The 22,591-nt window shown below is 45.3% G+C and overlaps 1 protein-coding gene across 3 annotated transcripts in view; it reads right to left on the bottom strand.

The window, feature by feature from the left end:
• The window catches only part of TYK2 (tyrosine kinase 2), a 43,039-nt gene that overhangs the window by 18,383 nt on the left and 2,065 nt on the right, over window positions 1-22,591 (bottom strand). Inside the window, exons 3-11 of one of the 3 annotated variants that reach the window (XM_058861757.1) lie at window positions 20,126-20,249; window positions 15,336-15,480; window positions 13,489-13,652; window positions 8,107-8,449; window positions 6,016-6,198; window positions 4,409-4,566; window positions 1,893-2,016; window positions 1,610-1,802; window positions 1,433-1,539 (exon numbers count right to left, since the gene is read on the bottom strand). In XM_058861757.1, the coding sequence (XP_058717740.1) occupies window positions 1,433-1,539; window positions 1,610-1,802; window positions 1,893-2,016; window positions 4,409-4,566; window positions 6,016-6,198; window positions 8,107-8,449; window positions 13,489-13,652; window positions 15,336-15,480; window positions 20,126-20,249 (1,541 nt within the window). The remainder of the gene's footprint in view (window positions 1-1,432; window positions 1,540-1,609; window positions 1,803-1,892; window positions 2,017-4,408; window positions 4,567-6,015; window positions 6,199-8,106; window positions 8,450-13,488; window positions 13,653-15,335; window positions 15,481-20,125; window positions 20,250-22,591) is intronic. The other 2 variants (XM_058861758.1, XM_058861759.1) reach the window with 2 other exon arrangements.

Raw genomic sequence — 22,591 nt, forward strand, 5'->3', positions numbered from 1 at the left:
GGAATCCCGGGAATCAGGAGCAGCGGGAATCCCGGGAATCAGAGCAGTGGGAATCCCGGGAATCAGAGCAGCGGGAATCCCGGGAATCAGAGCAGCAGGAATCCCGGGAATCAGAGCAGCGGGAATCCCGGGAATCAGGAACAGTGGGAATCCCGGGAATCAGAGCAGTGGGAATCCCGGGAATCAGAGCACTGGGAATCCCGGGAATCAGGAGCAGCGGGAATCCCGGGAATCAGAGCAGCAGGAATCCCAGGAATCAGAGCAGCGGGAATCCCGGGAATCAGAGCAGCGGGAATCCTGGGAATCAGAGCACTGGGAATCCCGGGAATCAGAGCAACGGGAATCCCGGGAATCAGGAGCAGCGGGAATCCCAGGAATCAGGAGCAGCGGGAATCCCGGGAATCAGAGCAGTGGGAATCCCAGGAATCAGAGCAGTGGGAATCCCGGGAATCAGAGCAGTGAAAATCCCGGGAATCAGAGCAGCGGGAATCCCGGGAATCAGAGCAGTGGGAATCCCAGGAATCAGAGCAGTGGGAATCCCGGGAATCAGGAGCAGCGGGAATCCCGGGAATCAGAGCAGTGGGAATCCCAGGAATCAGAGCAGCAGGAATCCTGGGAATCAGAGCAGCAGGAATCCCGGGAATCAGAGCAGCGGGAATCCTGGGAATCAGAGCAGCGGGAATCCCGGGAATCAGAGCAGCGGGAATCCCAGGAATCAGAGCAGCGGGAATCCCAGGAATCAGAGCAGCAGGAATCCCGGGAATCAGAGCAGCGGGAATCCTGGGAATCAGAGCAGCGGGAATCCTGGGAATCAGAGCAGCGGGAATCCCGGGAATCAGAGCAGCGGGAATCCCGGGAATCAGAGCAGCAGGAATCCCAGGAATCAGAGCAGCGGGAATCCTGGGAATCAGAGCAGCGGGAATCCCGGGAATCAGAGCAGTGGGAATCCCGGGAATCAGAGCAGCGGGAATCCCGGGAATCAGGAGCAGAGGGAATCCCGGGAATCAGAACAGATTCCTCCAGCTTCCTTAATGAATCCCAGGAATATGAGCAGCGGGAATCCCGGGAATCAGAGCAGTGGGAATCCCGGGAATCAGAGCAGCGGGAATCCCGGGAATCAGAGCAGCGGGAATCCTGGGAATCAGAGCAGCGGGAATCCCGGGAATCAGAGCAGCGGGAATCCTGGGAATCAGAGCAGCGGGAATCAGGAGCAGCGGGAATCCCGGGAATCAGAGCAGCGGGAATCCCGGGAATCAGGAGCAGTGGGAATCCCGGGAATCAGAGCAGTGGGAATCCCGGGAATCAGAGCAGCGGGAATCCCGGGAATCAGAGCAGCGGAAATCCCGGGAATCAGAGCAGCGGGAATCCCAGGAATCAGAGCAGCGGGAATCCCGGGAATCAGAGCAGCAGAAATCCCGGGAATCATCCACACCTGGACGATCTCGTTCTTGCGGATCTGGTGGAAGCTGAGCTGGGTGAGGTTCAGGATCTGCTTCCCCTCCTCCTTCGCCCTCCTCACGATCAGCAGGTCCGAGATCTCTGCGGGAAAAGCGGGAATGAGCTCCGGGATCCTCCCGCTCCCGATCCATCGGGATATTCCCGTTCCTACCTCCCGGCTTGGGCGGGCAGCACCTCTTCACCGTGAAGTTTTCCTGCCCGGATTTGAGGGTGCAACCCTTGAGAACATCCAGGAGCTCCCGCAGGCTCGGGAATTCCCGATCCCAACCCTCCAGCACGAAGGAATCTCCTTTCCTCTGGATCCGGAATTGCCGGTACTTGAAGGCTCCCGGCGTTCCGGGAGCCTGGAAAAGCCGAGGGAGGAGTTGAAGCTCCGGGGTGGTTCCGGGAGCTGGCGAATCCCGGGAATTGCGCGCCGGGAATGGCGGCCGCACCTGCTGGTGGCTCCGCTTGAGCACGGAGAGGATGATCCGGTTGAAATCCAGGACGCTCCAGCGGAGGATGTAGAGCCCTTCCTCCGGCTCTTCCCGACGGAGCTTGGCAAAAACAAAATCCTCACTGGGAAAGGGAGGGAAGGGAGGGATTGGGATGAGCCCTGGGACAGGGAATTATTTGGGATAAACCCTGGGAAAAGGAATTATTTGGGATAAACCCTGGGAAAAGGAATTATTTGGGATAAACCCTGGGAAAAGGAATTATTTGGGATAAACCCTGGGAAAAGAAATTATTTGGGATAAACCCCAGGACAGGGAGGAGCTCCAAATGAGCCCTGGGACAGGGAATGGATTGGGATAAACCCTGGGAAAAGGAATTATTTGGGATAAACCCTGGGAAAAGGAATTATTTGGGATAAACCCTGGGAAAAGGAATTATTTGAGATAAACCCCAGGACAGGGAATTATTTGGGAGGAGCCCTGGAACATGGAATGGGGTGAGCCCTGAGGAACGGATTGGGATGAGCTCCAGGACAAGGAATTCTTTGGGATAAACCCCAGGCCAGGGAATTCTTTGGGACAAACCCCAATCCATGGAATTCTTTGGGACAAACCCCAATCCCTGAAATTCTTTGGGATAAACCCCAATCCATGAAATTCTTTGGGACAAACCCCAATCCATGGAATTCTTTGGGACAAACCCCAATCCATGGAATTCATTGGGACAAACCCCAATCCATGAAATTCTTTGGGACAAACCCCAATCCATGGAATTCTTTGGGACAAACCCCAATCCATGGAATTCTTTGGGACAAACCCCAATCCATGGAATTCTTTGGGACAAACCCCAATCCATGGAATTCATTGGGACAAACCCCAATCCATGGAATTCTTTGGGACAAACCCCAATCCATGGAATTGTTTGGGATTAGCCCTGAGGAATGGATTGGGATGAATGAACCTCAGGCCAGGGAATTCATTGGGACAAACCCCAATCCATGGAATTCATTGGGACAAACCCCAATCCATGGAATTCTTTGGGACAAACCCCAATCCATGGAATTGTTTGGGATTAGCCCTGAGGAATGGATTGGGATGAATGAACCTCAGGCCAGGGAATTCATTGGGACAAACCCCAATCCATGGAATTCTTTGGGATGAACCCCAATCCATGGAATTCATTGGGATAAACCCCAATCCATGGAATTGTTTGGGACAAATCCCAATCCATGGAATTCTTTGGGACAAACCCCAATCCATGGAATTGTTTGGGACAAACCCCAATCCATGGAATTCTTTGGGACAAACCCCAATCCATGGAATAGTTTGGGATGAGCCCTGAGGAATGGACTGGGATGAACCCCAATCCATGGAATTCTTTGGGACAAACCCAAATCCATGGAATTCTTTGGGACAAACCCCAATCCATGAAATTCTTTGGGACAAACCCCAATCCATGAAATTCATTGTGACAAACCCCAATCCATGGAATTGTTTGGGACAAACCCCAATCCATGGAATTCATTGGGACAAACCCCAATCCATGGAATAGTTTGGGATGAGCCCTGAGGAATGGACTGGGATGAACCCCAATCCATGGAATTCTTTGGGACAAACCCCAATCCATGGAATTCTTTGGGACAAACCCCAATCCATGGAATTCTTTGGGATAAACCCCAATCCATGGAATTCTTTGGGACAAACCCCAATCCATGAAATTCATTGTGACAAACCCCAATCCATGGAATTCTTTGTGACAAACCCCAATCCATGGAATTCTTTGGGACAAACCCCAATCCATGGAATTCTTTGGGACAAACCCCAATCCATGGAATTCTTTGGGACAAACCCCAATCCATGGAATTGTTTGGGATGAGCCCTGAGGAATGGACTGGGATGAACCCCAATCCATGGAATTCTTTGGGACAAACCCCAATCCATGGAATTCTTTGTGACAAACCCCAATCCATGGAATTCTTTGGGACAAACCCCAATCCATGGAATTCTCTGGGACAAACCCCAATCCATGGAATTGTTTGGGATGAGCCCTGAGGAATGGACTGGGATGAACCCCAATCCATGAAATTCTTTGGGACAAACCCCAATCCATGGAATTGTTTGGGATTAGCCCTGAGGAATGGATTGGGATGAATGAACCTCAGGCCAGGGAATTCTTTGGGACAAACCCCAAACCATGGAATAGTTTGGGACAAACCCCAATCCATGGAATTCTTTGGGACAAACCCCAATCCATGGAATTGTTTGGGACAAACCCCAATCCATGGAATTCTTTGGGACAAACCCCAATCCATGAAATTCATTGTGACAAACCCCAATCCATGGAATTCTTTGGGACAAACCCCAATCCACGGAATTCATTGTGACAAACCCCAATCCATGGAATTCTTTGGGACAAACCCCAATCCATGAAATTCTTTGTGACAAACCCCAATCCATGGAATTCTTTGTGACAAACCCCAACCCATGGAATTCTTTGGGATGATCCCAGCACTCACTGCATGGGCCCGTGGATGCCGTTGAGGATGCTGAGGAGCAGGCGCGGCGGCGCCACGTCGTGGCACAGGTAATGGCTGGAATCGGCCGTCAGTCGGAAATAACCGTCCAGCAGAGCCACCAGCGCCAGCGCGCTGCCGCGGCACGGGAGCAGCGCCTCCTGCGCGGGGACACGCGACGGAGATCGGAAAACGTCGGAAAACGTTCCGGAAATGCACGGGGAACGTTCCAGAAACACTCAGGGAACAGTCGGAGAAAGTTCCAGAAACACTCAGAGAACAATTGGGGAACACTCCAGAAACAGTCGGGGAACAGTCGGAGGACACTCGGGGAACAGTCGGAGAACACTCAGGAAACACTCGGGAAACACTCAGAGAACATTCCAGAAGCACTCAGAGAACAATTCCAGAGAACACTCGGAGAACATTCCAGAAGCACTCGGAGAACACTCAGAGAACAACTGGGGAACACTTCAGAAACACTCAGGGAACAGTCGGAGATTACACCGGAAACGCTCGGAGAACACTCAGAGAACATTCCGGAAGCACTCAGAGAACACTCTGAAAACACTCGGAGAACATTCCGGAAGCACTCAGAGAACACTCAGAGAACAATTGGGGAACACTTCAGAAACACTCAGGGAACACTCAGGAAACACTCGGGAAACACTCAGAGAACACCTGGAGAACATTCCGGAAGCACTCAGAGAACAATTCCAGAGAACACTCGGAGAACATTCCAGAAGCACTCAGAGAACACTCTGAAAACACTCGGAGAACATTCCGGAAGCACTCAGAGAACACTCAGAGAACAACTGGGGAACACTTCAGAAACACTCAGGGAACAGTCGGAGAATACACCGGAAACACTCGGGGAACACTCAGAGAACATTCCGGAAGCACTCAGAGAACACTCTGAAAACACTCGGAGAACATTCCGGAAGCACTCAGAGAACACTCAGAGAACAATTGGGGAACACTCCAGAAACACTCAGGGAACAGTTGGAGAACATTCCAGAAGCACTCAGAGAACACTCAAAGCACACTCGGAGAACATTCCGGAAGTACTCGGGGAACACCCGGAGAACTCGGAGGAATGGAATCATCCAAAGTTTTTCCTGTTTCTTTCCCATTTTTTCCCCATGTTTTCCCATTTTTTCTCCATTTCCCCCCCATTTTTTCCAATTTTTTTCCCCATTTTTCCCTCATTTCTTTCCCTTTTTTTCCCCATTTTCCCCCCATTTTTCCCCATTTTTTCCCCGTGTTTTCCCCATTTTTTCCTCCATTTTTTTCTCCATTTTCCCCCTTTTTTTCCCCATTTTTTCCCCATTTTTCCCCTATTTTTTCCCATTTTTCTCCCGTGTTTTCCCCATTTCTTTCCCATTTTTTCCCCCATTTTCCCCCCATTTTTTCCCCAACTTTCCCCCATTTTTTCCCATTTTTCCCCCGTGTTTTCCCCATTTTTTCCCCCATTTTCCCCCCATTTTTTCCCCATTTTTTCCCATTTTTTCCCCATTTTTTCCCCCATTTTCCCCCCATTTTTTCCCCAATTTTCCCCCATTTTTCCCCCAATTTTCCCATCTCCATCCCGGGAATCCATCCCCGCTCACCAGGCACTCGTTATCCTGCCGATGGATGCTGATCCTGGAATCCTTCACCACCACGTGCGTGATCTCCCGGAAATCGCAGAACCGGCTCCAGCCGGGATCGCTCCGCTCCTCCTCTTCCTCCTCCTCCTCCTTCCTCCTGGATTTCCTCCCAAAATATCCGCGGCGGGAAAAGTTTTCCGTGCTCTGCCGGGGGAAGAATTCCAGGGGTTTTTTTTCTTCCTGGGTTTGGGGTGGGAATGTTGGGAATGGGTCTGGGTAAACTGAGGAAAAATGGGAAGGGAGGAGCATCCCAAATCCAGCAGAGATCACGGGAAAAGATGGGATTGGGGTGGGGATGGAGCATCCCAAACCAAGGGAAAATCCAGGATTTGGGGCGGGAATGGTTCATCCAAAATCAAGGAAAAATCCAGGATTTAGGGCAGGAATGGCTCATCCCAAACTCATCCCAAACCAAGGAAAAATCCAGGATTTGGGGCGGGAATGGCTCATCCCAAATCAAGGAAAAATCCAGGATTTGGGGCAGGAATGGCTCATCCCAACCCAAGAAAAAAATGGGATTTGGGGCAGGAATGGTTCATCCCAAACCAAGGGAAAATCCAGGATTTGGGGTGGGAATGGCTCATCCCAAACTCATCCCAAACCAAGGGAAAATCCAGGATTTGGGGCAGGAACATCTCATCCAAAATCAAGGAAAAATCCAGGATTTGGGGCAGGAATGGTTCATCCAAAATCAAGGAAAAATCCAGGATTTGGGGCAGGAATGGCTCATCCAAAATCAAGGAAAAATCCAGGATTTGGGGCGGGAATGGCTCATTGCAAATCAAGGAAAAATCCAGGATTTAGGGCAGGAATGGCTCATCCAAAATCAAGGAAAAAAAATGGGATTTGGGGCAGGAATGGCTCATCCAAAATCAAGGAAAAATCCAGGATTTGGGGCAGGAACATCTCATCCAAAATCAAGGGAAAATCCAGGATTTGGGGCAGGAATGGCTCATCCAAAATCGAGGAAAAATCCAGGATTTAGGGCAGGAATGGCTCATCCCAAATCAAGGGAAAATCCAGGATTTGGGGCAGGAATGGCTCATCCAAAATCAAGGAAAAAACGGGAATTTCAGCACATCCCAACCCAAGAAAAAACCTGGGATTTTCAGCACAAACATCCCATCCCAACCCAAGAAAAAAATGGGATTTTTCGCACATCCCAACCCAAGAAAAAAACGGGATTTTCAGCATACACATCCCATCCCATCCCCAGAAAAAAATGGGATTTTTGGCACATCCCAACCCAAGAAAAAAAATGGGATTTTTGGCACATCCCAACCCAAGAAAAAAATGGGATTTTCGGCAGGAATGGCTCATCTCAAACCAAGGAAAAAATGGGATTTTTGGCACATCCCAACCCAAGAAGAAAACGGGATTTTTGGCATAAACATCCCATCCCAACCCAAGAAAAAAAATGGGATTTTTGGCACATCCCAACCCAAGAAAAAAATGGGATTTTTGGCACATCCCAACCCAAGAAAAAATGGGATTTTTGGCACATCCCAACCCAAGAAAAAATGGGATTTTTGGCACATCCCAACCCAAGAAAAAAATGGGATTTTTGGCACATCCCAACCCAAGAAAAAAATGGGATTTTCGGCAGGAATGGCTCATCTCAAACCAAGGAAAAAATGGGATTTTTGGCACATCCCAACCCAAGAAGAAAACGGGATTTTTGGCATAAACATCCCATCCCAACCCAAGAAAAAAAATGGGATTTTTGGCACATCCCAACCCAAGAAAAAAATGGGATTTTTGGCACATCCCAACCCAAGAAAAAATGGGATTTTTGGCACATCCCAACCCAAGAAAAAATGGGATTTTTGGCACATCCCAACCCAAGAAAAAAATGGGATTTTTGGCACATCCCAACCCAAAAAAAAAAAGGGATTTTTGGCACATCCCAACCCCAAAAAAAAATGGGATTTTCGGCACAAACATCCCATCCCAACCCAAGAAAAAAACGGGATTTTTGGCACATCCCAACCCAAGAAAAAAACGGGATTTTCGGCACATCCCAACCCAAAAAACCCGGGATTTATCCCAGACCTCCACCGGCGCCGGCCTCCACTGGACGCCTCCGGTTCCGCTGACCAAGAGCTGATGAGTGACCTCCCCATTCCCGGGATTCCTCTCCCGCTCCGCCTGAGCCTCGGCCGCCGTTTCCAAGGAAAAAACCGGGAATATCTCGCATCCGAAGGCGGGAGCCAACTGTTCCAGGGTGGCCAGGTATTTGTACATCACATCCCGCTCCGTCAGCTTCCCGGCCGCCACCGTGTGCCGCTGGAAACGCCGGAGGAAACGGCGGAAAACGTTCCGGAGGCGGAAACGGGTCAGGAAGTTGTGCTGGCGGATGTGGAGGCGGAAGGAACGCGGGATGCACTCGGTGAAACTGATGGGAAAAATGGGAAAAGGATGGGAAAAGTTGGGATGTGATGGAGGAAAGGCGGGGGTTTTGTGGAGGGAAAAATGGGGATTTTTTTATGGAGATAAAGCAAGGAAAAATGGGGAAAAACCAGGGGAAAATGGGGAAAAAACAGGGAAAAGTGGAGAAAACGCTGATGGAAAAGTGGGAATTTTGTGGAGAAGAAAGTGGGGAAAAATGGGGGAAAAAAAGGGGAAAATGGGGAAAATGCTGATGGGAAAGTGGGAATTTTGTGGAGAAGAACGTGGGGAAAAATGGGGGAAAAAACGGGGAAAATGGAGAAAATGCTGATGGGAAAAGTGGGAATTTTGTAGAGAAGAAAGTGAGGAAAAATGGGGAAAAACCAGGGGAAAATGGGGAAAAACCAAGGAAAAATGGAGAAAATGCTGATGGAAAAGTGGGAATTTTGTAGAGAAGAAAGTGGGGAAAAATGGGGGAAAAAAAGGGGAAAATGGGGAAAATGCTGATGGGAAAGTGGGAATTCTGTGGAGAAGAAAGTGAGGAAAAATGGGGAAAAAACAAGGAAAAATGGGGAAAAAACAGGGAAAAATGGGGAAAATGCTGATGGGAAAAGTGGGGATTTTGTAGAGAAGAAAGTGGGGAAAAAAACAGGGAAAAATGGGGAATAAACAGGGGAAAAATGGGGAAAAACCAGGGGAAAATGGGGAAAAAACAGGGGAAAAATGGGGAAAAACCAGGGGGAAATGGGGAAAAACCAGGGAAAAATGGAGAAAAACCAAGGAAAAATGGAGAAAATGCTGATGGGAAAAGTGGGAATTTTGTAGAGAAGAAATTGGGGAAAAATGGGGAAAAACCAGGGGAAAAATGGGGAAAAACCAGGGGAAAATGGGGAAAAACCAAGGAAAAATGGAGAAAATGCTGGTGGGAAAAGTGGGAATTTTGTGGAGAAGAAAGTGAGGAAAAATGGGGAAAAACCAGGGGAAAAATGGGGAAAAAAAAGGGAAAAATGGGGAATAAACAGGGAAAAATGGAGAAAATGCTGATGGGAAAAGTGGGAATTTTGTAGAGAAGAAAGTGGGGAAGAATGGGGAAAAACCAGGGGAAAATGGGGGAAAAAAACAGGGGAAAATGGGGAAAAACCAGGGAAAAATGGGGAAAAACCAAGGAAAAATGGAGAAAAACCAAGGAAAAATGGAGAAAATGCTGATGGAAAAGTGGGAATTTTGTGGAGAAGAAAGTGGGGAAGAATGGGGAAAAACCAGGGGAAAATGGGGAAAAACCAGGGAAAATGGGGAAAATGCTGATGGAAAAAGTGGGAGTTTCATGGAGAAGAAAGTGGGGAAAAATGGGGAAAAAAACCAAGGAAAAATGGAGAAAATGCCTCTGGAAAAGCAGGAATTTCATGGAAGAAAAACGGGAAAACACCTCTAGAAAAGCGGGAATTTCATGGAGAAAAAATGGGAAAAACATCTCTGGAAAAGCAGGAATTTCATGGGAGGAAAAAATGGGAAAAAGCCTCTGGAAAAGCAGGAATTTCACTGAGAAAAAATGGGAAAAAAACCTCTAGAAAAGCGGGAATTTCACGGGGAAAAAAACCTCTGGAAAAGCGGGAATTTCACGGAGAAAAAAACGGGAAAAAAGCGGGAATTTCACGGGAGGGAAAAATGGGAAAAAGCCTCTGGAAAAGCAGGAATTTCACGCAGAAAAAACGGGAAAAAGGCTCTGGAAAAGCGGGAATTTCACGGAGAAAAAAACGGGAAAAAAGCGGGAATTTCATGGAGAAAAAAACGGGAAAAAAGCGGGAATTTCACGGGAGGGAAAAACGGGAAAAAGCCTCTGGAAAAGCAGGAATTTCACGCAGAAAAAACGGGAAAAAAACCTCTACAAAAGTGGGAATTTCACGGGGAAAAAAACCTCTGGAAAGCAGGAATTTCACGGGGAAAAAAACCTCTACAAAAGCGAGAATTTCACGGGGAAAAAAACCTCTAGAAAAGCGGGAATTTCACGTAGAAAAAAACAGGAAAACACTTTGGAAAAACGGGAATTTCACGCAGAAAAACCGGGAAAAAGCCTCTGGAAAAGCAGGAATTTCACGGGAGATAAAAAAATGGAAAACACTCTGGAAAAGCGGGAATTTCACAGGAGGGAAAAATGGGAAAAAGCCTCTGGAAAAGCAGGAATTTCACGCAGAAAAAACGGGAAAAAAACCTCTAGAAAAGTGGGAATTAAACGGGGAAAAAAAAACGGGAAAAAAGCGGGAATTTCATGGAGAAAAAAACGGGAAAAAAGCGGGAATTTCATGGAGAAAAAAACGGGAAAAAAGCGGGAATTTCACGGGAGGGAAAAATAGGAAAAAGCCTCTGGAAAAGCGGGAATTTCACGGGGAAAAAAACCTCTGGAAAAGCGGGAATTTCACGGGAGGAAAAACCAGGAAAACACTTTGGAAAAGCAGGAATTTCACGCAGAAAAAACGGGAAAAAGGCTCTGGAAAAGCGGGAATTTCACAGAGGGGAAAAACAGGAAAACACCTCTAGAAAAGTGGGAATTTCATGGGGAAAAAATGGGAAAAAAATCTCTGGAAAAGCAGGAATTTCACAGGAGGAAAAAAAATGGAAAACACTCTGGAAAAGCGGGAATTTCATGGGAGGAAAAAACAGGAAAACACCTCTAGAAAAGTGGGAATTTCATGGGGAAAAAAACGGGAAAAAAGCGGGAATTTCACGGGAGGGAAAAATGGGAAAAAGCCTCTGGAAAAGCGGGAATTTCACGGGGAAAAAAACGGGAAAAAAGCGGGAATTTCACGGGAGGGAAAAATGGGAAAAAGCCTCTGGAAAAGCAGGAATTTCACGCAGAAAAAACGGGAAAAAGGCTCTGGAAAAGCGGGAATTCCACAGAGAAAAAAACAGGAAAAAAGCCTCTGTAAAAGCAGGAATTTCACAGGAGGGAAAAATGGGAAAAAGCCTCTGGAAAAGCAGGAATTTCACAGGGGGAGAAAAAACAGGAAAAAGCCTCTGGAAAAGCAGGAATTTCACTGAGAAAAAATGGGAAAAAAACCTCTAGAAAAGCGGGAATTTCACGGAGAAAAAAACGGGAAAAAAGCGGGAATTTCATGGGAGGGAAAAACGGGAAAAAGGCTCTGGAAAAACAGGAATTTCACAGGGGGAGAAAAAACAGGAAAAAGCCTCTGGAAAAGTGGGAATATCACAGAGAAAAAAAATGGGAAAACACCTCTAGAAAAGCGGGAATTTCATGGAGGAAAAAACGGGAAAAAAGCGGGAATTTCACGGGAAAAAAACCTCTGGAAAAGCAGGAATTTCACGGAGAAAAAACGGGAAAAAGCCTCTGGAAAAACGGGAATTTCACGTAGAAAAAACGGGAAAAAACCTCTGGAAAAGCAGGAATTTCACAGGAGGGAAAAATGGGAAAAAGCCTCTGGAAAAGCGGGAATTTCACGTAGAAAAAACGGGAAAAAAACCTCTAGAAAAGCGGGAATTTCACGGGGAAAAAAAACCTCTGGAAAAGCGGGAATTTCACGGAGAAAAAACGGGAAAAAGGCTGTGGAAAAGCGGGAATTTCATGGGGAAAAAAACCTCTGGAAAAGTGGGAATTTCATAGAGAAAAAAACAGGAAAAAAACCTCCGGAAAAGCAGGAATTTCACAGGAGGAAAAAACCAGAAAACACCTCTAGAAAAGCGGGAATTTCACGGAGAAAAAAACGGGAAAAAGGCTCTGGAAAAGCAGGAATTTCACGGGAGGAAAAAAACCAGGAAAACACTTTGGAAAAGTGGGAATTTCACGGAGAAGAAATGGGAAAACACCTCTGGAAAAGTGGGAATTTCACGGGGAAAAAACCTCTGGAAAAGCGGGAATTTCACGGGAGGAAAAAAAACGGAAAACACTTTGGAAAATCGGGAATTTCACGGGGAAAAAACCTCTGGAAAAGCAGGAATTTCACGTAGAAAAAATGGGAAAAAACCTCTGTAAAAGCGGGAATTTCATGGGAGGAAGAAACTGGAAAACACCTCTGGAAAAGCAGGAATTTCACAGGAGGGAAAAATGGGAAAAAGCCTCTGGAAAAGCAGGAATTTCACAGGAGGGAAAAACGGGAAAAAGGCTCTGGAAAATCGGGAATTTCACGCAGAAAAAATGAGAAAAAAACCTCTGGGAAAGCGGGAATTTCACGGGGAAAAAAACCTCTGGAAAAGCGGGAACTTCACGGGGAAAAAAACCTCTGGAAAGCGGGAATTTCACGGAGAAAAGAAGAGGAAAACACTTTGGAAAAGCGGGAATTTCACGGAGAAAAAAACGGGAAAAAAGCGGGAATTTCACGGGAGGGAAAAATGGGAAAAAGCCTCTGGAAAAGCGGGAATTTCACGCAGAAAAAACGGGAAAAAAACCTCTGGAAAAGCGGGAATTCCACAGAGAAAAAATGGGAAAAAAACCTCTAGAAAAGCGGGAATTTCACGGGGAAAAAAACCTCTGGAAAAGCGGGAATTTCACAGGAGGGAAAAACGGGAAAAAGGCTCTGGAAAAGCGGGAATTGCACTGAGAAAAAATGGGAAAAAAACCTCTGGAAAAGCGGGAATTTCACGGAGAAAAAACGGGAAAAAGGCTGTGGAAAAGCGGGAATTTCATGGGGAAAAAAACCTCTGGAAAAGTGGGAATTTCATAGAGAAAAAAACAGGAAAAAAACCTCCGGAAAAGCAGGAATTTCACGGGAGGAAAAAACCAGAAAACACCTCTAGAAAAGTGGGAATTTCACGGGGAAAAAAAACTCTGGAAAATCGGGAATTTCACAGGAGGAAAAAACAGGAAACACCTCTGGAAAAGTGGGAATTTCATGGGGAAAAAAGCCTCTGGAAAAGCAGGAATTTCACTGAGAAAAAATGGGAAAAAACCTCTAGAAAAGCGGGAATTTCATGGGGAAAAAAACGGGAAAAAAGCGGGAATTTCACGGGAGGAAAAAAAACGGAAAACACTTTGGAAAAGCAGGAATTTCATGCAGAAAAAACGGGAAAAAGGCTCTGGAAAAGCAGGAATTGCACCTGTACTTGCGAGCCACCTCCGGAAGGGACACGCCCCTGCGGAGCGCCAGCTGAGCCAGGTGCAGCACGGCCATTCCCAAACTCTCGTTCTTGAATCCCTGGAGTTCCGATTCGCTCCGGAAATCCTGCAGGGAAGCCACGTCGTGGATGAACTCGAATTTTCCCTGTGGGAAATGGAAATTCAAGTTGGAATGATTAATTTGGGTTAATTAATTGGTTAGGTGGGGAAGAGAAATAAAAAAATTCAGATTATTGATAGTAATTAATTGTAAGTTTGATTTTAAGTAGTGATGGAGAAATGTGGGGGATCCTGAGGAAAATCCCATTGGATCCTGGAAAATCCCAGTGGATCCTGATGAAAACAATCCCAAATAATCCAATTGGATCCTGAGGAAAATCCCATTGGATCCTGAGGAAAATCCCACTGGATCCTGGAAAATCCCAGTGGATCGTGGGTAATCCCACTGGATCCTGGATAATCCCCCTGGATCCCGATGGAATCAATCCCAAATAATCCCATTGGATCCTGAGGAAAATCCCACTGGATTGAGGAAAATCCCACTGGATTGAGGAAAATCCCAGTGGATCCTGGAAAATCCCATTGGATCCTGATGAAAACAATCCCAAATAATCCCACTGGATCCTGAGGAAAATCCCACTGGATCCTGAGGAAAATTGCATTGGATTGAGGAAAAGAAATCCCATTGGATCCTGGATAATCCCCCCGGATCCCGATGGAATCAATCCCAAATAATCCCATTGGATCCTGGATAATCCCATTGGATCCTGGATAATCCCATTGGATCCTGGATAATCCCAGTGGATCCTGGATAATCCCATTGGATCCTGGCAAATCCCCCCGGATCCCGATGGAATCAATCCCAAATAATCCCACTGGATCCTGATGGAATCAATCCCAAATAATCCCACTGGATCCCGATGGAATCAATCCCAAATAATCCCATTGGATCCTGGATAATCCCACTGGATCCTGGAAAATCCCAGTGGATCCTGAATAATCCCATTGGATCCTGGAAAATCCCAGTGGATCCTGGCAAATCCCCCCGGATCCCAATGGAATCAATCCCAAATAATCCCACTGGATCCTGGATAATCCCCCCGGATCCCGATGGAATCAATCCCAAATAATCCCCCGGATCCCGATGGAATCAATCCCAAATAATCCCCCGGATCCCAATGGAATCAATCCCAAATAATCCCATTGGATCCCGATGGAATCAATCCCAAATAATCCCACTGGATCCTGGATAATCCCATTGGATCCTGGAAAATCCCACTGGATCCTGGATAATCCCCCCGGATCCCGATGGAATCAATCCCAAATAATCCCATTGGATCCTGGATAATCCCACTGGATCCTGGATAATCCCACTGGATCCCGATGGAATCAATCCCAAATAACCCCACAGGATCCTGGATAATCCCATTGGATCCTGGAAAATCCCACTGGATCCTGGCAAATCCCCCGGATCCCGATGGAATCAATCCCAAATAATCCCATTGGATCCTGGATAATCCCAGTGGATCTTGGATAATCCCCCCGGATCCCGATGGAATCAATCCCAAATAATCCCACTGGATCCTGGCAAATCCCATTGGATCCTGGCAAATCCCATTGGATCCTGGATAATACCACTGGATCCCGATGGAATCAATCCCAAATAATCCCATTGGATCCTGGATAATCCCATTGGATCCTGGATAATCCCACTGGATCCTGGATAATCCCCCCGGATTCCGATGGAATCAATCCCAAATAATCCCATTGGATCCCGATGGATTCAATCCCAAGCATTCCCGGGCTGATCCCATCCCGATTTTCCCACCTGCTCGAAGAGGTACTCGAAGGAGGCTCTGTCCAGCACGGCCGCTCCCGGCGCCTTCTCCTCGGGACAATCCCCCGGGCGCGGAACGTTCCGGAACACCGCCGGCTCCTGCGCGTTCATCCCGTGCCAATTCCGGAAATAATACCTGGAATGATGGATGGGATTCAGAAAAAATGGGAATTTCATTCCCAGCTGGGAATGAGGGGAAGCAGGAATGGGATCATCCAAAGCTTTTCCCATTTTTTCCCATTTTTTCCTTATTTTTTCCCCCCGTTTTCCCTTTTTTTCCCATTTTTTCCCTAATTTTCCCTTTTTTCCCCTATTTTCCCTTTTTTTCCCCCATTTTCCCCCTCATTTTCCCTTTTTTCCCCCATTTTCCCTTTTTTCCCCCATTTTTTCCCTCATTTTCCCTTTTTCCCCCCATTTTTTCCCCTTTTTTCCCCCATTTTATCCCCTTGGTTTTCCCATTTTTCTTCCCAATTTTCCTCATTTTTTCCCTCATTTTCCCTTTTTTCCCCCATTTTTTCCCCTTTTTTCCCCCTTTTTTCCCCCATTTTTTCCCCATTTTATTCCCATTTTCCCCCATTTTTCTCACCATTTATTCCCATTTTATTCCCATTTTTCCCTATTTTTCTCCCATTTTTTCCCATTTCTTCCCCTTCCCCCCCATTTTTTCCCCTTTTTTCCCCCATTTTATCCCCTTGGTTTTCCCATTTTTCTTCCCATTTTTTCCTCATTTTTTCCCCGTTTTCCCTTTTTTTTCCCCCATTTTTTCCCCCCATTTTCCCTTTTTTCCCCCATTTTTTCCCTTTTTTTTTCCCCCATTTTTTCCCTCATTTTCCCTTTATTCCCCCATTTTTTCCCCTTTTTTCTCCCATTTTTTATAAATTTTTCCCCATTTTTCCCCCATTTTTTTCCATTTCATTCCCCATTTTTTACCATTTTTCCCCCTATTTTTCCTCCATTTTATTCCCATTTTCTCCCCCATTTTCCCCCCATTTTTCCCCATTTCTTCTCCAATTTTTCCCCCTTGTCTTCACATTTATTCCCATTTTATTCCCATTTTTCCCCAAAATTTTTCCCATTTTTCCCCCAAATTTTTCCCATTTTCCCCCCATTTTTTCCCATTTCTTCCCCTTTTCCCCCCCATTTTCCCTCCTTTTTCCCCATTTTATTCCCATTTTATCCCCTTTTTTCTTCCCATTTATTCCCATTTTTCCCTCATTTTTTCTCCATTTCCCCCCCATTTTTTCCCTTTTTTTTCCCTTTTTGCCCCATTTTATTCCCATTTTTCCCCCCCTTTTTCTTCCCATTTATTCCCATTTTATTCCCATTTTTTCCCCCATTTCACCCCCATTTATTCCCATTTTATTCCCATTTTTTCCCATTTTATTCCCATTTTATTCCCATTTTATTCCCATTTTCCCCCCTATTTTTTCCCATTTCTTCCCCCATTTTTTCCTCATTTTATTCCCATTTTTTCCCATTTTTTCCAGGAATTCCCTGGATTTCCAGGCTGCTCCCAGACCTCATCCTGAAGATCAGGCAGACGTTGGTTTCCTTCCCGATGTGGAATTGGGAATGAGGGGCAGCAGGAATGGGACCACCCAAACCTTTCCCCATTTTATTCCCATTTTATTCCCATTTCTTCCCATTTATTCCCATTTCATTCCCATTTTTCCCCCATTTTATTCCCATTTTTCCCCCTTTTTCTCACCATTTATTCCCATCTTATTTCCATTTTCCCCCCTATTTTTTTCCCATTTTTCCCTCATTTTTTCTCCATTTTCCCCCCCAATTTTTCCCATTTCTTTCCCTTCCCCCCCATTTTTTCCCCATTTTATTCCTATTTTCCCCCCTATTTTTCCCCATTTTTTCCCCATTTTATTCCCATTTTCCCCCATTTTTCTTCCCATTTATCTTCCCATTTTATTCCTATTTTTTCCCATTTTTTCCCCCATTTTTTCCCATTTTCCCCCCCATTTCCCCCCCTATTTTCCCCCATTTTATTCCTCTTTTTCTTCCCATTTATTCCCAAATTTTTCCCATTTTATTTCCATTTTCCCCCTATTTTTTCCCCATTTTTCCCCATTTTATTCACATTTTTTCCCCTATTTTTTCCCCATTTTTTTCCCATTTCTTCCCCATTTTTTCCCCATTTTATTCCCATTTTTTCCCATTTTATCCCCATTTTCCCCCCCATTTTCCCCCCTATTTTTTCCCCATTTTTCCCCATTTTCCCCCCTATTTTTCCCCATTTTTTCCCCATTTTATTCCCATTTTATTCCCCCTTTTCCCCCCATTTTTTCCCATTTTATTCCCATTTTTCCCCCAAATTTTTCCCATTTTCCCCCCATTTTTTCCCATTTCTTCCCCTTTTCCCCCCCATTTTCCCCCCTTTTTCCCCATTTTATTCCCATTTTATCCCCTTTTTTCTTCCCATTTATTCCCATTTTTCCCTCATTTTTTCTCCATTTCCCCCCCATTTTTTCCCTTTTTGCCCCATTTTATTCCCATTTTTCCCCCCTTTTTCTTCCCATTTATTCCCACTTTATTCCCATTCTTTCCCCCTTTTCCCCCCCATTTATTCCCATTTTTCCCCCATTTTATTCCCATTTTTTCCCCATTTTATTCCCATTTTTCCCCCATTTTTTCCCATTTCCCCCCCCCTTTTTCCCCCATTTTATTTCCATTTTCCCCCCTATTTTTTCCCCCCTTTTTTCCCCATTTTATTCCCATTTTTTCTCCATTTTATTCCCATTTTCCCCCCTATTTTTTCCCCATTTTTTTCCCATTTTTTCCCATTTTTTCCAGGAATTCCCCGGATTTCCAGGCTGCTCCCAGACCTCATCCTGAAGATCAGGCAGACATTGGTTTCCTTCCCGATGTGGAATTGGGAATGAGGGGCAGCAGGAATGGGACCACCCAAACCTTTCCCCATTTTATTCCCATTTTATTCCCATTTTTCTTCCCATTTATTCCCATTTCATTCCCATTTTTCCCCCATTTTATTCCCATTTTTCCCCCTTTTTCTCACCATTTATTCCCATCTTATTCCCATTTTCCCCCCTATTTTTTTCCCATTTTTCCCTCATTTTTTCTCCATTTCCCCCCCCAATTTTTCCCATTTCTTCCCCTTTCCCCCCCATTTTTTCCCCATTTTATTCCCATTTTCCCCTCTTTTTCTTCCCATTTATTCCCATTTTATTCCCATTTTTCCCCATTTTACTTCCCATTTATTCCCATTTTATTCCCATTTTTCCCCCTATTTTTTCCCCATTTTTTCCCCATTTTATTCCCATTTTTCCCCCATTTTTCCCCCATTTTTTCCCATTTTATTCCCATTTTCCCCCCTATTTTTTCCCCATTTTTCCCCATTTTCCCCCCTATTTTTCCCCATTTTTTCCCCATTTTATTCCCATTTTATTCCCCCTTTTCCCCCCATTTTTTCCCATTTTTCCCCCAAATTTTTCCCATTTTCCCCCCATTTTTTCCCATTTCTTCCCCTTTTCCCCCCCATTTTCCCCCCTTTTCCCCATTTTATTCCCATTTTATTCCCCTTTTTCTTCCCATTTATTCCCAAATTTTTCCCATTTTATTCCCATTTTTCCCCAATTTTCCCCCCTATTTTTTCCCCATTTTTTCCCTTTTTGCCCCATTTTATTCCCATTTTCCCCCCGTTTTTCTTCACATTTATTCCCATTTTATTCCCATTTTTTCCCATTTTATTCCCATTTTTCCCCCATTTTTTCCCATTTTATTCCCATTTTTTCCCCCCTTTTTTCCCCATTTTATTCCCATTTTTTCCCCATTTTATTCCCATTTTCCCCCCTATTTTTTCCCATTTCTTCCCCTATTTTTTCCCCATCTTATTCCCATTTTTTCCCATTTTTTCCAGGAATTCCCCGGATTTCCAGGCTGCTCCCAGACCTCATCCTGAAGATCAGGCAGACGTTGGTTTCCTTCCCGATGTGGAATTGGGAATGAGGGGCAGCAGGAATGGGACCACCCAAACCTTTCCCCATTTTATTCCCATTTTATTCCCATTTTTCTTCCCATTTATTCCCATTTTATTCCCATTTTATTCCCATTTTTCTTCCCATTTATTCCCATTTTATTCCCATTTTATTCCCATTTTTCTTCCCATTTATTCCCATTTCATTCCCATTTTTCCCCCATTTTATTCCCGTTTTTCCCCCTTTTTCTCACCATTTATTCCCATTTATTCCCATTTTATTTCCATTTTCCCCCCTATTTTTTTCCCATTTTTCCCTCATTTTTTCTCCATTTCCCCCCCCAATTTTTCCCATTTCTTCCCCTTTCCCCCCCATTTTTTCCCCATTTTACTCCCATTTCCCCCCCTTTTTCTTCCCATTTATTCCCATTTTATTCCCATTTTTCCCCATTTTTCTTCCCATTTATCTTCCCATTTTATTCCTATTTTTTCCCATTTTTTCCCCCATTTTTTCCCATTTTCCCCCCCATTTCCCCCCCTATTTTCCCCCATTTTATTCCTCTTTTTCTTCCCATTTATTCCCAAATTTTTCCCATTTTATTTCCATTTTCCCCCTATTTTTTCCCCATTTTTTCCCCATTTTATTCCCATTTTCCCCCCTATTTTTTCCCATTTTTTCCCCATTTTATCCCCATTTTCCCCCCTATTTTTTCCTCATTTTTCCCCATTTTATCCCCATTTTCCCCCCTATTTTTTCCCCATTTTCCCCCCTATTTATTCCCATTTTTTCCCATTTTTTCCAGGAATTCCCTGGATTTCCAGGCTGCTCCCAGACCTCATCCTGAAGATCAGGCAGACGTTGGTTTCCTTCCCGATGTGGAATTGGTGGTTGGGCGGGAGCCACATCCGGCTCTGAGGTTGGTACAGAGCGAAGAGGCTGCAGCACAGCGGCGAAATTCCTGCCAAATCCCATCATTCCCAAAAAAAAACCGGGAATTCCGGCTCTCAACCCCAAAGGAATCGGATTCCGGGTGGGTTTTATCCGAATAAACCGGTTTTGTTACAAATAAATCAAATTAGAATTAATTTTATTCCAAATAAATTGAATTTCAGCCAATTTTATTCCAAATAAATTCAATTTCAATCAATTTTATTCCCAATAAATTCAATTTCAATCAATTTTATTCCCAAGAAATTCAATTTCAATCAATTTTATTCCCAATAAACCAAATTTCAACCAATTTTATTCCAAATAAACCAAATTTCAGCCAATTTTATTCCAAATAAATTCAATTTCAATCAATTTTATTCCAAATAAACCAAATTTCAGCCGATTTTATTCCCAATAAACCAGATTTCAATCAATTTTATTCCAAATAAATCAAATTTCAATCAATTTTATTCCAAATAAATTCAATTTCAGCCAATTTTATTCCCAATAAATCAGAAAATTGGGAATTTCTCTGCCTTGGAAGGAACCCAGTGGGGATCAGGTGTTCCCTGGGAATTCCCGGTGTTTTCCCTGGAAATTTCTGGTGCTTTCCCTGATTTTCCCTGGGAATTTCCGGCATTTTCCCTGGGAATTCCTGGTGTTTTCCTTGGGAATTCCCTGGGAATTCCTGGTGTTTTCCCTGGAAATTTCCAGTGTTTTCCCTGATGTTTTCCCTAGGAATTTCTGGTCTTTTCCCAGGGAATTCCCGCCCTTTTCCCTGGAAATTTCTGGTATTTTCCCTGGGAATTCCCACTCTTTTCCCTGGGAATTCCCGCTCTTTTCCCAGGGGAAATTCCCACTCTTTTCCCTGGGGAAATTCCCGCTCTTTTCCCTGGTGTTTTCCCTGGAAATTTCTGGTATTTTCCCTGGAAATTCCCGCTCTTTTCCCTGGGAATTCCCACTCTTTTCCCTGGGAATTCCCTGATCTTTTCCCTGTGAGTTTCTGCCGTTTTCCCTGGAAATTTCCGGTATTTTCCCACCTTTTCCCTGGAAATTCCGGCTGTTTTCCCTGGAAAAACCCTGATGTTTTCCCTGGGAATTCCCACTCTTTTCCCTGGAAATTTCTGGTATTTTCCCTGGGAATTCCCGCTCTTTTCCCTGGGAATTCCCGCCCTTTTCCCTGATGTTTTCCCTGTGAGTTTCTGCTGTTTTCCCTGGAAATTTCCGGTATTTTCCCACCTTTTCCCAGGAAATTCCGGCTGTTTTCCCTGGGAATTCCCTGATATTTTCCCTGGAAATTCCCGCTCTTTTCCCAGGGGAAATTCCCACTCTTTTCCCTGGAAATTCCCGCTCTTTTCCCAGGGGAAATTCCCGCTCTTTTCCCTGGAAATTCCCACTCTTTTCCCTGGAAATTCCCACTCTTTTCCCTGATGTTTTCCCTGTGAGTTTCTGCCGTTTTCCCTGGAAATTTCCGGTATTTTCCCACCTTTTCCCTGAAAATTCCGGCTGTTTTCCCTGGAAAAACCCTGATGTTTTCCCTGGGAATTCCCGCTCTTTTCCCTGGGAATTCCCTGATGTTTTCCCTGGGAATTCCCGCTCTTTTCCCTGGGAATTCCTGCTCTTTTCCCTGGGAATTCCCGCTCTTTTCCCTGGGGAAATTCCCGCTCTTTTCCCTGGGAATTCCCGCTCTTTTCCCTGGAAATTCCCGCCCTTTTCCCTGGGGAAATTCCCGCCCTTTTCCCTGGGGAAATTCCCGCTCTTTTCCCTGATCTTTTCCCTGTGAGTTTCTGCCGTTTTCCCTGGAAATTTCCGGTATTTTCCCACCTTTTCCCTGAAAATTCCGGCTCTTTTCCCTGGGAATTCCCTGATATTTTCCCTGGAAATTCCCGCTCTTTTCCCTGGGAATTCGAAATTCCCACTCTTTTCCCTGGGAATTCCCTGATGTTTTCCCTGGGAATTCCCGGATATTTTCCCTGGGAATTCCCGCTCCTTCCCCTGGGGAAATTCCCGCTCTTTTCCCTGGAAATTTCTGGTATTTTCCCTGGAAATTCCCGCTCTTTTCCCTGATCTTTTCCCTGTGAGTTTCTGCCGTTTTCCCTGGAAATTTCCGGTATTTTCCCACCTTTTCCCTGGAAATTCCGGCTGTTTTCCCTGGAAAAACCCTGATGTTTTCCCTGGGAATTCCCTGATGTTTTCCCTGGGAATTCCCGCCCTTTTCCCTGGGAATTCCCGCTCTTTTCCCTGGGAATTCCTGCTCTTTTCCCTGGGAATTCCCGCTCTTTTCCCTGGAAATTTCTGGTATTTTCCCTGGAAATTCCCGCTCTTTTCCCTGATCTTTTCCCTGTGAGTTTCTGCCGTTTTCCCTGGAAA

The sequence above is a fragment of the Poecile atricapillus genome, chromosome 39 (assembly GCF_030490865.1).
Source record: "Poecile atricapillus isolate bPoeAtr1 chromosome 39, bPoeAtr1.hap1, whole genome shotgun sequence".
Classification (NCBI taxonomy): domain Eukaryota; kingdom Metazoa; phylum Chordata; class Aves; order Passeriformes; family Paridae; genus Poecile; species Poecile atricapillus.